General features: G+C 42.8%; 1 protein-coding gene across 1 annotated transcript; it reads left to right on the top strand.

The window, feature by feature from the left end:
• Positions 1 to 727: 727 nt before the first annotated feature.
• Positions 728 to 7,887, top strand: LOC128719439 (mucin-5AC-like). Its single transcript, XM_053813064.1, has 11 exons — positions 728 to 867; positions 1,565 to 1,994; positions 2,058 to 2,190; positions 2,291 to 2,436; positions 2,719 to 2,868; positions 2,957 to 3,127; positions 3,193 to 3,257; positions 3,316 to 3,398; positions 3,974 to 4,178; positions 4,631 to 4,744; positions 5,625 to 7,887. Exons 1-11 carry the CDS (start codon positions 728 to 730, stop codon positions 7,885 to 7,887), a joined length of 3,900 nt encoding a protein of 1,299 aa, XP_053669039.1.
• The last annotated feature ends 4,857 nt before the right edge of the window (positions 7,888 to 12,744 follow it).

Genomic DNA, 12,744 nt, shown 5'->3' on the forward strand with positions numbered 1-12,744 from the left:
AATTACTCAACGGCGACCTTTCGCCGTCTGCGATGAATAAAACGGGGTGGTAACTAGTGAAAATATAATCATCTTCCTACCAAACAGCATTCCAACTGCATAAACTAAAGACAGCGCAAGCGGGAGAAAGGTGTTTTGTGAATTGATGTGATGTAGAGTTTGCAGTGCAAAACAGGAGCAGCATCACCGTAAACAGTTTTGATTATAAAAAAAAAGTTGAAATATATACACACATCATCCGAATGTGGCGATGCCCCCTCCCAATCCGTTGGTCAAAATGTTAAGTGAAACAATTATGCGTGCTCGTCGGGTGTGAGTCGAAACTTCATCAGCCGAAGGGTGATTAAAAGCAGTTGTGGGTATGGTTCCCTTATACGGCGGATCTAAGGAGGCGTCTGCGGAAGCCGTACGGAATGACGTCCGGGAGGAAGCATCGTACTATGAATAATAATAAATTAACGGACGGAAATCAGCTAACGCCTGGTCGTCACTTGAGTTGCTAGCTCCAATTCATACCAGACTGTTGATCGTACGCAAAACATTGCTCAATGATGGCATCTTTCCAGTTTTATCAACAAACTCAGCAACGAGTACAGTGACGACAGTGTACAAATCGTGTGCAACTTCAATTCTTTCGGTCCAGGGAGAAAGAACTCCGATTCGATTGGAATTTGAAGTTCAGAAAGGAAGCTCTTTAGCGAAGGAAACACATCTCTAATTGCCAAACATGGACGAAGAAGCACTGATAGCCCGGGCAAAGGAGGAACGGGAGAAGATATTCCAGCGCTACGATAAGGGCCGGGAACCGGGAGCCGAGATTGATCCGTGGGAGGATCCCGAATTTGAAGTGTACCAACAGACGGACAGGTAAGCACAGAAAGAGTTTCCGGTTTTGGCAAATGCAAATAATCATGGCAACTAACGCTTTACATCAATGCCTATTTCATCGTATATTGTAACGTTTTTGTGCTGTGTGAGGCACAAGAGAGATGGTTGGGAAATGGTTTCGACAGAGTACAGAGGCGTTCAACGCCACACAGAGGCGTTTTGATATATGCTCGGTCTGTATTTGGTGAACAGTAATACCCATTTACCCACAACTCCCACGGGGAGGTTGAATAAACATCTGTGGGAGAAGAGGGCAGAACGCGTGGGCTGAGTTGATTGCCTTGGTAAAGCCTGTAGTATAAATATAGCAGCATAGAGGAAACCACAAGAATACGTACCTTATGCAACAGTCTTACTGCCTCCAGAATTGATTTGTGTCCCAAAATGACACAGTTACATTTCATAATCCGCCTTCAGCAAGATGAAGATTTTTCTTTACATACGATGTGCATGATGTTGTAGAATAGAGTTTAGAATGTCTACATTCCTGTAGGATGTAGTAATTGATGTAGACGACATTCTAGTACGGAAATGTTGGTCATTGCACTTTCTCCATATGAAGGCACCGAGAGAAAGTGATAGTAATACATGTTATCTTTATCTGGTACACACTTTTACAAGTTATTTTTTTCGTATATTGAATTCGAGCTAATACCTTTCCCGCACTGTTTCCCAGGTACGGATTCATCCATAACGAACAGTTACCGGATAAACGGAGACCCCAAGAATCGAAAGCTTTGCAAATCGAACAGGGACGGGAGAAGAAGTGGGTGAAGCTGCTTGGCCTTTCACAGCCAAGCAAACGACCTTGGAACGATAAAGTGGTACAGGCGAAGGTCCGCAAACGTGTGTTCAAAGGAATACCAGAGAAGTTACGTGGCAAGATCTGGTGCAAGTTGCTCAATATCGAGCATGTGATGCAGACCGGGGAGAACAAGTACAAGGAGATGCTCAAGCTTGCACGGAACTGGAGCACGGAGGCACGGCAAATTGACAAGGACGTGAATCGACAGTTCCGGGATCATATTTTTTATCGCGAGCGTTACAGTGACAGGCAGAGGAGTCTGTTCAATGTACTGGTAGCGTACAGTATGTACAATTCAGAGGTATGGAACGATCGGCTAGGATTTTAAGAAATGTGTAGATTAAAACTGTTACCCTTCTCGTAGGTCGGCTACTGCCAAGGAATGTCTGGTTTGGCCGGTGTGCTGCTGATGTACATGGAAGAAGAGCAAGCGTTCTGGGCGCTAAGCGTCCTTCTGGCCGATGCTAAGTTCGCCATGCACGGCTTGTTCATTGAAGGTATGTTCCATTCATTCGTATTTCATCCCGGTGGCGGCGGGCTTTGATCGTTTGTTTCTGCGAGCTAATTGTTGCACATGGACATCGTTTTTTTTTGCAGGCTTCCCAAAACTGACCCGTTTTCTAGCACATCACGACAAAATCATAACCAAATTCATACCAAAGCTTAAGAAACACTTCGACCAGTGCAATCTTGACTCGATCCTGTACTCGTTGAAATGGTTCTTTGTTGTGTTTATCGAAAGGGTAGGTGTGTGGTTAGTGGTGTGCGGCCGCGTCTCTGTACGCTTCAGCATCTAATTATATGTCTCTGTTTCATGTTTGTTTCTCCCTCTCTCTCGCTGCTTCTGTGTCGTCGGGTATGCTGGATGTACCGATTCCAACGGAAACTGTACTGATTGTACCACCCAAACTGTTTTTCACGCACTATCTATGCAATAACATGTGTTCCATGTGTGTGTGTGTTTTGCCCCATTGCTACTGTTTTGTTACTTGTTTGGCATCGGCGGTTATATTGCCGCCATGCAGATACCGTTCAGCTTATGCTTACGCGTCTGGGACATTTATCTGCTCGATGGGGAAAAGGTGGTCACGGCCATGGCCTATAACATACTACGTATGCACAGACATAGTATTCTTAAGCTACGCGATATGGACCAAATTGTGCAGTACATCCAGGTAAACTGTTGCTTCTCTGCTGAGGATTGATTTTTTTTTATTCAATTGTTACCATTTTTCTATATTTACATATTTTACTTTATGTCAGACGCGACTATGTGATGACTTTGGATACGATGACGATGCGGTGATTAAAAGTCTCGAACAGTGCATGGAGGAGCTACGCAAAGCTGGCTTAGAGTTGCCACCGCCACCGAGCGAAATTGAACTTCCGAAAAAGAAGTTCGGTATATTCGTGGAACCTACACCTGCTGCGCAGGTATTTCCATAGGAGATTTATACATCCTCGACATTCTACTAACGTACCATCCATTATCCTTTTAGATTGGTCGACGAAAGCAAGAGTTTTCAGAAACAGAGAAGGACGTGACGGAAACAGTCAAATTAAAGTAAGTGTCTCAAATATCACCACTCTTTCGATGGTATACTAATGTATTTTCGTTTTAGGAGAGAAATCACAGAACTGGAAATTGCCAATCACAACCGAATCGCAAACACTCCTGGAGGCTCCACCAAACAATTAAACAAAGGTATGCATTCTCGACATGTCCCGATGAAAATAGTCTTGTTTGGACACGTTTGCCAAACTGTACACCATTTACAATGCTTTACACGAATAGCTGAATATCTTTGATGGAGTATTCACGCAATAGTAACAAGCGTGCGTTTTTTTGTTTCATTTCCCTCCACAACACACGCGCAGTATTACCTCGGGTTTGCATTTGAGGAGCGTTGCATTACGATCTCTTCTTGTGTGTCTCTGTTCGTGCCTATCAGATTCCTATTTGAGGGCCATGATAGACCTGGAGAGGTGTGTAACAAGAATGTTTCAATTGCGTTGCTTTTATATTTTATTTCACGTGTTTAAGAAGAGCATCTGTCAAATGCATTAGTCAGCTGAATCTATGATAGCTGAGCATATGATAGTGTGTAGCTGCACTCTGCACCAAAGCTTTAAAGCAAAACAGAGAAATTGAAGCGAACCTCAACCGAAACTGTTTTTACTGCCTGCACTGTTTGGGACACAGATGAAGATGAAGGCATTCTCGATGAGATAGCACAATTACTAACACCCATTTTCTTGCACGTCCTTTCTTTACTACAGTACACGTTCCAGAATCGGAGGATGGTGGATCACCTCTGGGTAGCTCTCGCAAATCACTTGCCGATACGTCGGTTACATCTACCGCTGATTTGAGTGTGCTTTCCGGCGCTCAAAGCCAACGTTCCCAGCAAGCGTTCGATTTCTGCGTCGACGATCAGAACGTGATCCCAAGCGAGGATGAAGGCGACGGTGAAAGTAGCCCGGTGTAAGTAATTCCTTGTATTTCGGTTCGATTCTTCTGTCCATTTGTGTTTGATCCGTTTGAACAGTTAGTCGCAACATCATTACCTGCCAATAGCCTAACCGCTAGAGCAATTCGCCCGACCCTTTCGCGATATGTATCAGCTCGTAGATCATGTTTAGCTATTATTCATTCCTTAGACGATCATGGTTTTCTTTTATGTTTTCACATCATCGTAGTGTGTACGTGTATGTGTTTTTATGTACGCGCTTTACAAAAGACGCTACCCTTTTTTATATCGACTAAATGGTAGATTAGTCGATGTATGGCGTCTGATAGTTCGCTACGAAAGCGCAGTTGTGTTGTAGTTTCGTGTTGATGAAACTTAACGTTTCAGTCGCCTAAGGAGTGTAATAATATGCCTATTCTTTGTACCCGGTTTTCCTTCCTCTTCCTAAGACCTGGTTTTGTTTCAGATCAAAGCGAAAACAGTCGACAGTGCCATCGGCGTCGCCTGGTACCGCAAATGGTACCACGTACGCCACCGCCTCCACCTCCACGACGAGGCCGGTCAGGTTTAGAAGTGCAACGTAAGTGAAGTCTGTGTGTGTTGTTGGTAGTGTGCGTCGTGCATGCAAGCTACCACTGTTGTACCATAGGGTCAGGAGGAGCGTAAGATAATCATTCTGTGATCGGTAATTGGTAATCCTTTCCGCACGGGATATTGCTCGAACAATGTACAGAAAACGTTTGATGATGTTAGCGATGCTTCGTTTGGTTCACGTTGACCATTGTACATAAGTTACTGTTGTTTGTTTTCCCATTGTCACCTGTTGGTTTAATGTTGCTGCCGTTAGAGCATTTTTATGCTTTTTTTTTGTTTAAAGGTTTACGGAACCTTTATGTTATATTAATGTATAAAAATTAGTTCAATATACACAGTGTAAGAAGGGCACGAGCTCGGCTTGGAATATCATTCGCGTTTTGGACGATCAAAAATTTCTTGTATGAAATAATATACCACATGAAGATAGTTTCTGTACATACACATTATAGTAATTTAAATAAATTTGTAAACAGTCTATACTTTTCGTTAGCAGTTACATAGTATGTGCTATTATATTATGTATTAGTTATATGTTAGTTACTTTTTTGTTATTAGCATTTAGCATTTATTTCACATGTTTTACTGTGGTTTGTTGAATTCCACGAAGGAAGAAGAGGATTTTTTTTGCTTAACAAATGTACAACATCACAAAACAACACCTTAAAGGCTGTCATAGCGCAACTTACAGAATCGTTTCTAGGGAAACATAACTGTATGAAATGCACTGGGCACTGTAATCTGATGATTTTTTCGTCAAAATCTCACATTGTTATGTATTTACTAACTGCATTTACTTACCTGACCGCTTATATATCCTTCGACATGCTGGTTACTTATGCTCCTTACTGTTTCCTCCTTTTAAGATCCGCAATCGGTGCAACGAGTGTGGTAGAACGCAGTCCTTCGGCCCAGCAATTAATGACTCCACGAGCGATGTCTCCGCAAGATGTAGTCCGCATTTATGTACCACCGGCCCCACCTGAAGAGGTACAAAAGCCAACAGTAGGCCTCTCAAGAACATCCGCTGTTGCAAACAATCACGATCGGACGACAAGCCACTCGGACGTGGCTGGTGTAAATGGAACGGGACAGCGTCGTCGTAATCGTTCCTCACGCACGAGCTACAACGACGACGATGAGGATGACGAATCGAAAACGCGCCGCAACAGTGAAATCGATCTGTACCTTCAGCAATCGATACATAGGGCATCGTCCGGCACTGTGTTGGGCAATGGCAATGTACCGGCGTCCGGGTATGGTGGTGGAAGATACTCCGAATTTACCAGTGGTGATTTTCAGAGCCATCAGCAACCGTCACTCCCTCCATCGGTACCTTTGTCTCCTTCCGCGTCCCAAACCAATTACGCATCGAATGGGCGTTCCACCTCGTCGTCCCGGCGTGGCAGTATGTCACGGAAGTCGCCAGCTCCAACGCTCGACAGTGAATTTATCATCGAGTGTAGTCACTTGAAGAATCGAAAATACGTGCCACCACCGGATCATCATAGCAGCCACAACAGTTTGGTGCTAAGCGTTGGCGGTGGTATACCGCCGTACGGCAGCCGCAACGGATCGGAGTCCAACATTCACCGGATGACATCGTTCGAGGAATTGGCTAAGGCGAAACTGCAACACCACCTGTCGGGAAGCGGTGGAAGTGGAGCAATCACTGGTAGTAGTAGTAGTTTATTAAGAAGTGGCACCGAGGACTATTACGCCGTACGACAAACGGTGTCGATAACGAAGGTGGCATCCTCCTCCACACACAATCGTATGGCGCGCAGTGAAATCTATGAGTCGATCGAGAGCAGGGAAGAATCACACTATGATAGTCCGCGTCATCGACAACAGCTAACCGATTCGTCTTCCGATCGTAACGATGGCACCACCGTTGGTTCAATGCACAAAAGCTCACGCGGCCATAAGAGTGACTACAATATACAGTACCGTAACCTGTCGCTGCAGGGAGCCACCGGTACCGGTGGTCCCACTTCACCGCTGAGTGACGGTGGAGGCGAATACGTTGAATATCGTCCGTTTAAGTCGTCATCCAGGCAAAACAGTGGCAACGATAGCTCACTATTCGATTACGATCCATTGCCAACGGATGGCGGTTCGTCGGACGGTCCGATGAATGTATCCACGGAACGGTACAATCGATTCTTTAACAATGATGAAGAGGATGATGAAAATTTTGGGCTTGAGCGAGACACTTTGAACGGTGTTTCGGTGGCGACCCCTTATCGTCATCGGGAAGATGAAGACAAGCTGTTGGCGAAATCGTCTGACGATTCTTCCACAAGTCCCCCGCCGCCAGCATCATCCGGCCGTCCTTCACAGTTGCCTCAATATCAACGGCAACAAGTGGGTTCGAGTTCCAGTACGGGTAGTCACCAACGGCAACGACCCCGCCAAAGACAACCTCCGTCAACAAGCCCGTCCCACAAACAGCATCAAAATGGAACCACGCCAACCAACGAAATGGTTCCGCTTTTACCGGTGTCCCCATCGAGCACAATGTCCGGTAGGAAGGGTTACCCTGTCCTGATGATGCACTCTGACGGTACCACATCACCGCTGGCGGGGCCATCGTCATCCATTCCTGTCAGTAGTGTGAAACGCAAGTATTCTACCGAATCGTCTTCACACATACCGGTGACCGGTTCGTCCACTACCAGCACTCCAACCGGTACACGGCGTCGTGGTTCGAACGCATCGGCCAGCGCGATGTCTCCACCGGTCGGGGTTAATTCGCGCATTCCGATTGGTATGAAATCGCCTACATCGCCCACCGGTTCGCTGCAGGGTTCGTTCCGCTCCGGCATACCCACACAAAAGTCCTCCCGGCTGCCCACATCTAAAGCACCGGACGTTGCCGAACGTTTGCCCCAGTACCAGTACGGTACGGCTTCCGGGCCTGCATCGTTAGCACTGTCGCCACCGGCTTCGTCGTTTCAAAGGGCCGGACCCACACAAGGATCGGCCGGATCGGGCGTATACTCGAGCAATCGGTTAGGATCGTCCCGGTCCGCGCATCAAATACAGCCGGATCGAGACTCGAATAAGATTCGCATCCAAATTAATCCATCACAATCGTACAGCAGCAGCAGTACAACGGGTGGTTAAATTGGATGTTCTACTCGTAGTACGCTAATCGAATAGCGAAGCAATATTTTATGATTTTTTTAAATTAAACAATAGGCACACCAATTGGCCGAGTTCCCGCGGACAAGGTGAAATGAGAGCTTTAGCAGTAAGAGGAGAAAGGGATTTTTTCTAATCCCATGCGGCATCCAATTATTCCAACACGATGACCGAAATCTATTCCCTGATTAGTATTGTTCTGCATATAAGTATTGCTTCAATCTCGAATCGAACCCGTTTTTGTTCGATACTGCTTAACCGACTCGCTGAATGCATTCCATGTGATCATTCGCAACATGATCATGAATTATCGTACCTTTACTCCTTCACTAGCTGCGTCTTGCAGCATCGTTATAGGATTATTAACTTTTGCTCACGCAATGCAATTGAGATCCAAGTAACTCACTCATCAATGTTTGTCGTTTGCAAAGCAATAACGAATGGCAAATGAGCCTAATATATATGTGCATCGTTTTTACCCCTTTACAGTTGCAAAAGGAATCGTATTTAGAAGGGCGATTGTTTCATTTCGCAAGTTTACAGCATATTTGCAGCTAAGCAAAGAAAGGCATTAAGTGCACGGAATCAGAAGGGAAAGGTACAAGCTACAAGGCGGACAATATTGTAACATATACTTACAGTGCGCGATGATCAATCGATCGATAATAAATAATGACAAGATTATTATTGGAAACAGGGCCGCAGGCCTTTTAAAAGCAGGTTTATCAGTTTATCATCAGTTTGTTTTTTAATTCAATTAGTCCCCAACTCTCAATACGCTTTTCCAAAAAACAAAAAAAAAAACATTATGGATGATGCACATGGCAGGTTCTTCGCCAGTAGATGACCAATAGGGTTATTAGTTCGAAGAGGGGCACAACAATCGAAACCGTTCCAAATTATACGATTAAACGCCCAATCGAAATATCGAATACAATTCGATTCAGTTAAACTATGCATTTAATGTTAGCGCTCGTAAACAACATACAGAAACAATCGTTACAGAACCGCCAATAGTTGTTTAGATTGTAAGATACGAATCGGCGGCGGGATTTTGCGTGTATGCGTATGTGCGTGTTGGTAGTTTATAAATCGTTAGGCAAGGAAATCGTGCCGCCGTTGGTTCATTCTGATCCATCCTTTTGCCTTAGGTGCGGGGTGGACAACAACAACGCGAAAAACTAAACAGATGCTATTATATATATATATATAATAACTGCTCTCCACATATACACATCTAAATAGCAACATAATATCGAGCTAAATGGAATCGAAATGCCGAATCGAATGAGTTGTTGCAAACCCGAAAAATCTACTCACTACCAAAGGTTGATATTCTGATTGCTTCTAAGTTAGTTTCTAGTTACAGAAGCAGAATGAATCCTTTGCGAGCCCGAAGTAGATTTTTTTCCTTTGAAGTTTGACGAATTAAATGAAGCGTGTCGAGAATGTACCAAATCGTAATTCCAAACAAAAGAGAGAATATTTTAACATCCAAATAAAGGTAGAAAGAAAAGGAACATTCCACTTTCACGAAGCACATCGTACCGTCGTTGTGTTGATTTGATTTGAACATTCGTTTAGCTTACTTAGCTGATCCCATTTTTGATAGTGCATACACTAAACCGGAAACCAAAACACAGACCAACAACACACAACGGATACGGGTTTATGATCGTTCACATATATGGTTTTTTTCCCATCTTTCTGCATGGTTGTTGCTTAATTATCAGCTGCTTCACTTGACATACCCGCGCGCGCATACGGTTCGATGCAAAAATCAAAAACTTTACACTGAATGTATGTGTATGTGTGTATGTGTGTTGTGTATGTATGTAATAAGAATAAAGTTGTACTGAAGCGCAGGTTTTTTTAAATAAAACATAATACAAACCAAGCGACTGGTGGTGTGGACTTTGTGTTGCAAAAATGCAGCTCCACTTGCAGACTTAACCCATAACAAAAGACTCTACGGTTTGGTTTTATTATTAATAAGGTTTATTACGATTTTTTGTTCATTCTCTTTTAATGTTGTTACATTCTTTTTCAGTGCATTTCATCAAATTAGTATTTTCTGCTCTAGCCGGCGGACAATAGTATGCGCTGCACATTTGTTGCATGTGATGAACCTCTTGTTCTGCTTCTTCACAATTTTCATTGCGTTTTTTCTCTGCTGGCATTTGTATTTCCCATCTTTGTATTAATCCCTTTTCCTTAAGAGAGATCATTTCATCACTCTGGTCACTCTCGCACATGCAAATACATGTGCGTCCGCTTGTTGGTCAACTTTGTTACCATGTTTTTGTTTGTTTCTTCCTTCTTTTTTGTATATATATACACACCAGTAGTGTACACATACCATCGTACTGTGAATATGTTTACTGGCATGCTCGTTTACTATGTTTCATTCTCTCTAGTAAATGGTTTGTAATAGTTTTCATTATTTCACACGTATTCTTTCTTTCTTTCTCGTCAGATTTTTTTTCTTAGTAGTTTTGTTGTTCTGTTGTTACCTAAGTGAAGAGATTTGAGTTCATTTTTCATCATCGTCAGTTCATAATTTTCCCATCCTTTCCTCGTTTTTTTTTGTGTTATATGGGTAGGATTTGTTAATTTGTTCTGTAATCATACGTGGGATTACGTTTAGTGCAATGATTTACCGATCTATTTGCTTTCCTATCAGTATCCTTTTGCATTTTATGTGGGTTTGTTTTTCTTTTAATCATCATTTTTTCATTTTAACTATCACTTCTCATTTCACATCTAGCGTAAATGGTGATTTCTTATTTTCGTGTACTACTTTTCCATTTCATTTCTTGCATCGGTTTTTGGTTTTGCGGCATGCATGTCTTGTTTTTTTTTGTAAATTTTATATCGAGCGTCAACAATTTCGATTCTCATCAATGGTACGCCGGTACGCCATTCAAGAACTTCTTTGCTTTGCTGTTTTGCTCTGTAATGTACGAGGCGCGTTCATGGTGGTTTCATGTTTATTTGTTGCGTCGTTTGGAATATTTTATGTACTGTTAAAAACTGTTTAGTTTTTTATGCAACACACTAGTGTGATTTGCTTAGGTATGCGTAATGACTTTAATTTGTCCTTCAGATAAAGCACAAACCCCGGGTGCTTCGTAATCGACACGAATACGGCAATCTTTTATACTGCAAAATTACAGAAATAGGAAGTATTTTAACTAGCACACCGCGGGCGAGCCTGCCTGCTTTTCCATGCTTGTTATAAATATGGGTGCTATTGATTCTTCCTGTAAATCTAAGCAAACGGTGTCTTGATCTCCTTCAGGGGAGATGAACGTGAAGCTTACTAGACACGACAGGAACTTCGGCAAAGGGTGCTTTACACGAAAAGTTTCCTGGTGGACTCGCTCACAATGGTAAAGTCAGTTCAAATCATCAGATGCACCCCAGTGCAGTTGAAAACCCTTCAAAACCATCATCGTCACACGCAAGGATTCGATTATTCGGGGTTGTACAAATGTACCCTTTTTACGCAATTTTGATTGATTTTGATGTTCACCTGTTGCGCTGATTCGCTCCGTGTTTCGTAATGAATACACGCGAACACAGAAAATTGTTAGCTAGTTCGTACAAACTTAGTTTTGTGAGTGTTTTGTTTATTTGCTCTTTTTTGTCTACTGTTGCTACCAATTGGTTTCACTGCTACACTGTATGATCGAAACTACAAAATTTCAATACTATTTTTCTTCTAGCGAGTGCAGTTTGCTATGCACATGCACAATTACACACAAAATCTCACACACGTACAATTCACTTCACCGAAAAGCACTTTAAGGTTGTTCTTCCCCCGGTGCGTACGTGTCTCTTCTTTGACAAACCCAGGGAATAGTTTCATCCTATCGTGATAGACGGTGTTTCACTGTTGACAATATTTATAATTAGTGTGTGCGACGACCATTTACGCGAACCATTCACGATCCGCACAGATTTAGATGTAAACGTTCAATACACAGATGGAAACGGAAACGGCATTCCGAATATCCTTGACGATTAAGCTAAAATTTTCCTTCTTTCTTTTGTTACTGTCCATCGTACTAATCATCTCATTTCGTGTTACTTTTGCGTCTATATGCATTTTTATTTTTTTTTTACCAAAGGGTTCCCAAAGATAAAGTGGCGTGTGGGAAAGATTGGTTTCCTCCTTTTCGTACATTTTTATCGTCCTTTTAGTGACATTAATGATTTGCTTCCTCCATGTGCGTACAAGGAACCATGCTAACAGTGATGTCTGTGTATGCGCCCCGCATAATCGAAATGGTGTCATTTACTAGCCTAACCCGGGGGCACCACAAGCTCCACCGTAGTTGTTTTCATCGTTTCAAACGCCACAATGTCGCTATAGTTTCTGAACTTCTTCAAAACATGTCACAAAAGTATCGTGAGTTTGTTTTTTCCTTCATAATGTGCACTTTTAATTCAGAATTCATGTTATTGTGTGTTGTTGGTTGTGTTTTTTTGCATTTCGCTGAATAATTTAATTATCTAGTCACGTTTTTGAATGGGGGCGCGCCACTTTTGGTTCAGAGCATCAGAAGTGCGCATCCCAAAATATGCCCACACACACGCTCAGCGATTGAACACCTCTTCTGCGGTTTATTACGATTACGATTGATCGAGTTTTGCGTATGATCTACAGTGAAGAATCTACGATAATCTCAAACTTAAAGTTGGTGATACCGAGAGACCTTTTCTACCGTATAAAGCACAATAGAAACCATAAGAGTAGTGCATCATATATGTGTCCTTCAATGCACTGTGTAGGGGTGATACCTAGATTAGTAGTACTCAGCATCAATTGCATCA

The sequence above is a fragment of the Anopheles marshallii genome, chromosome 2 (assembly GCF_943734725.1).
Source record: "Anopheles marshallii chromosome 2, idAnoMarsDA_429_01, whole genome shotgun sequence".
Taxonomy (NCBI): Eukaryota; Metazoa; Arthropoda; class Insecta; order Diptera; family Culicidae; genus Anopheles; species Anopheles marshallii.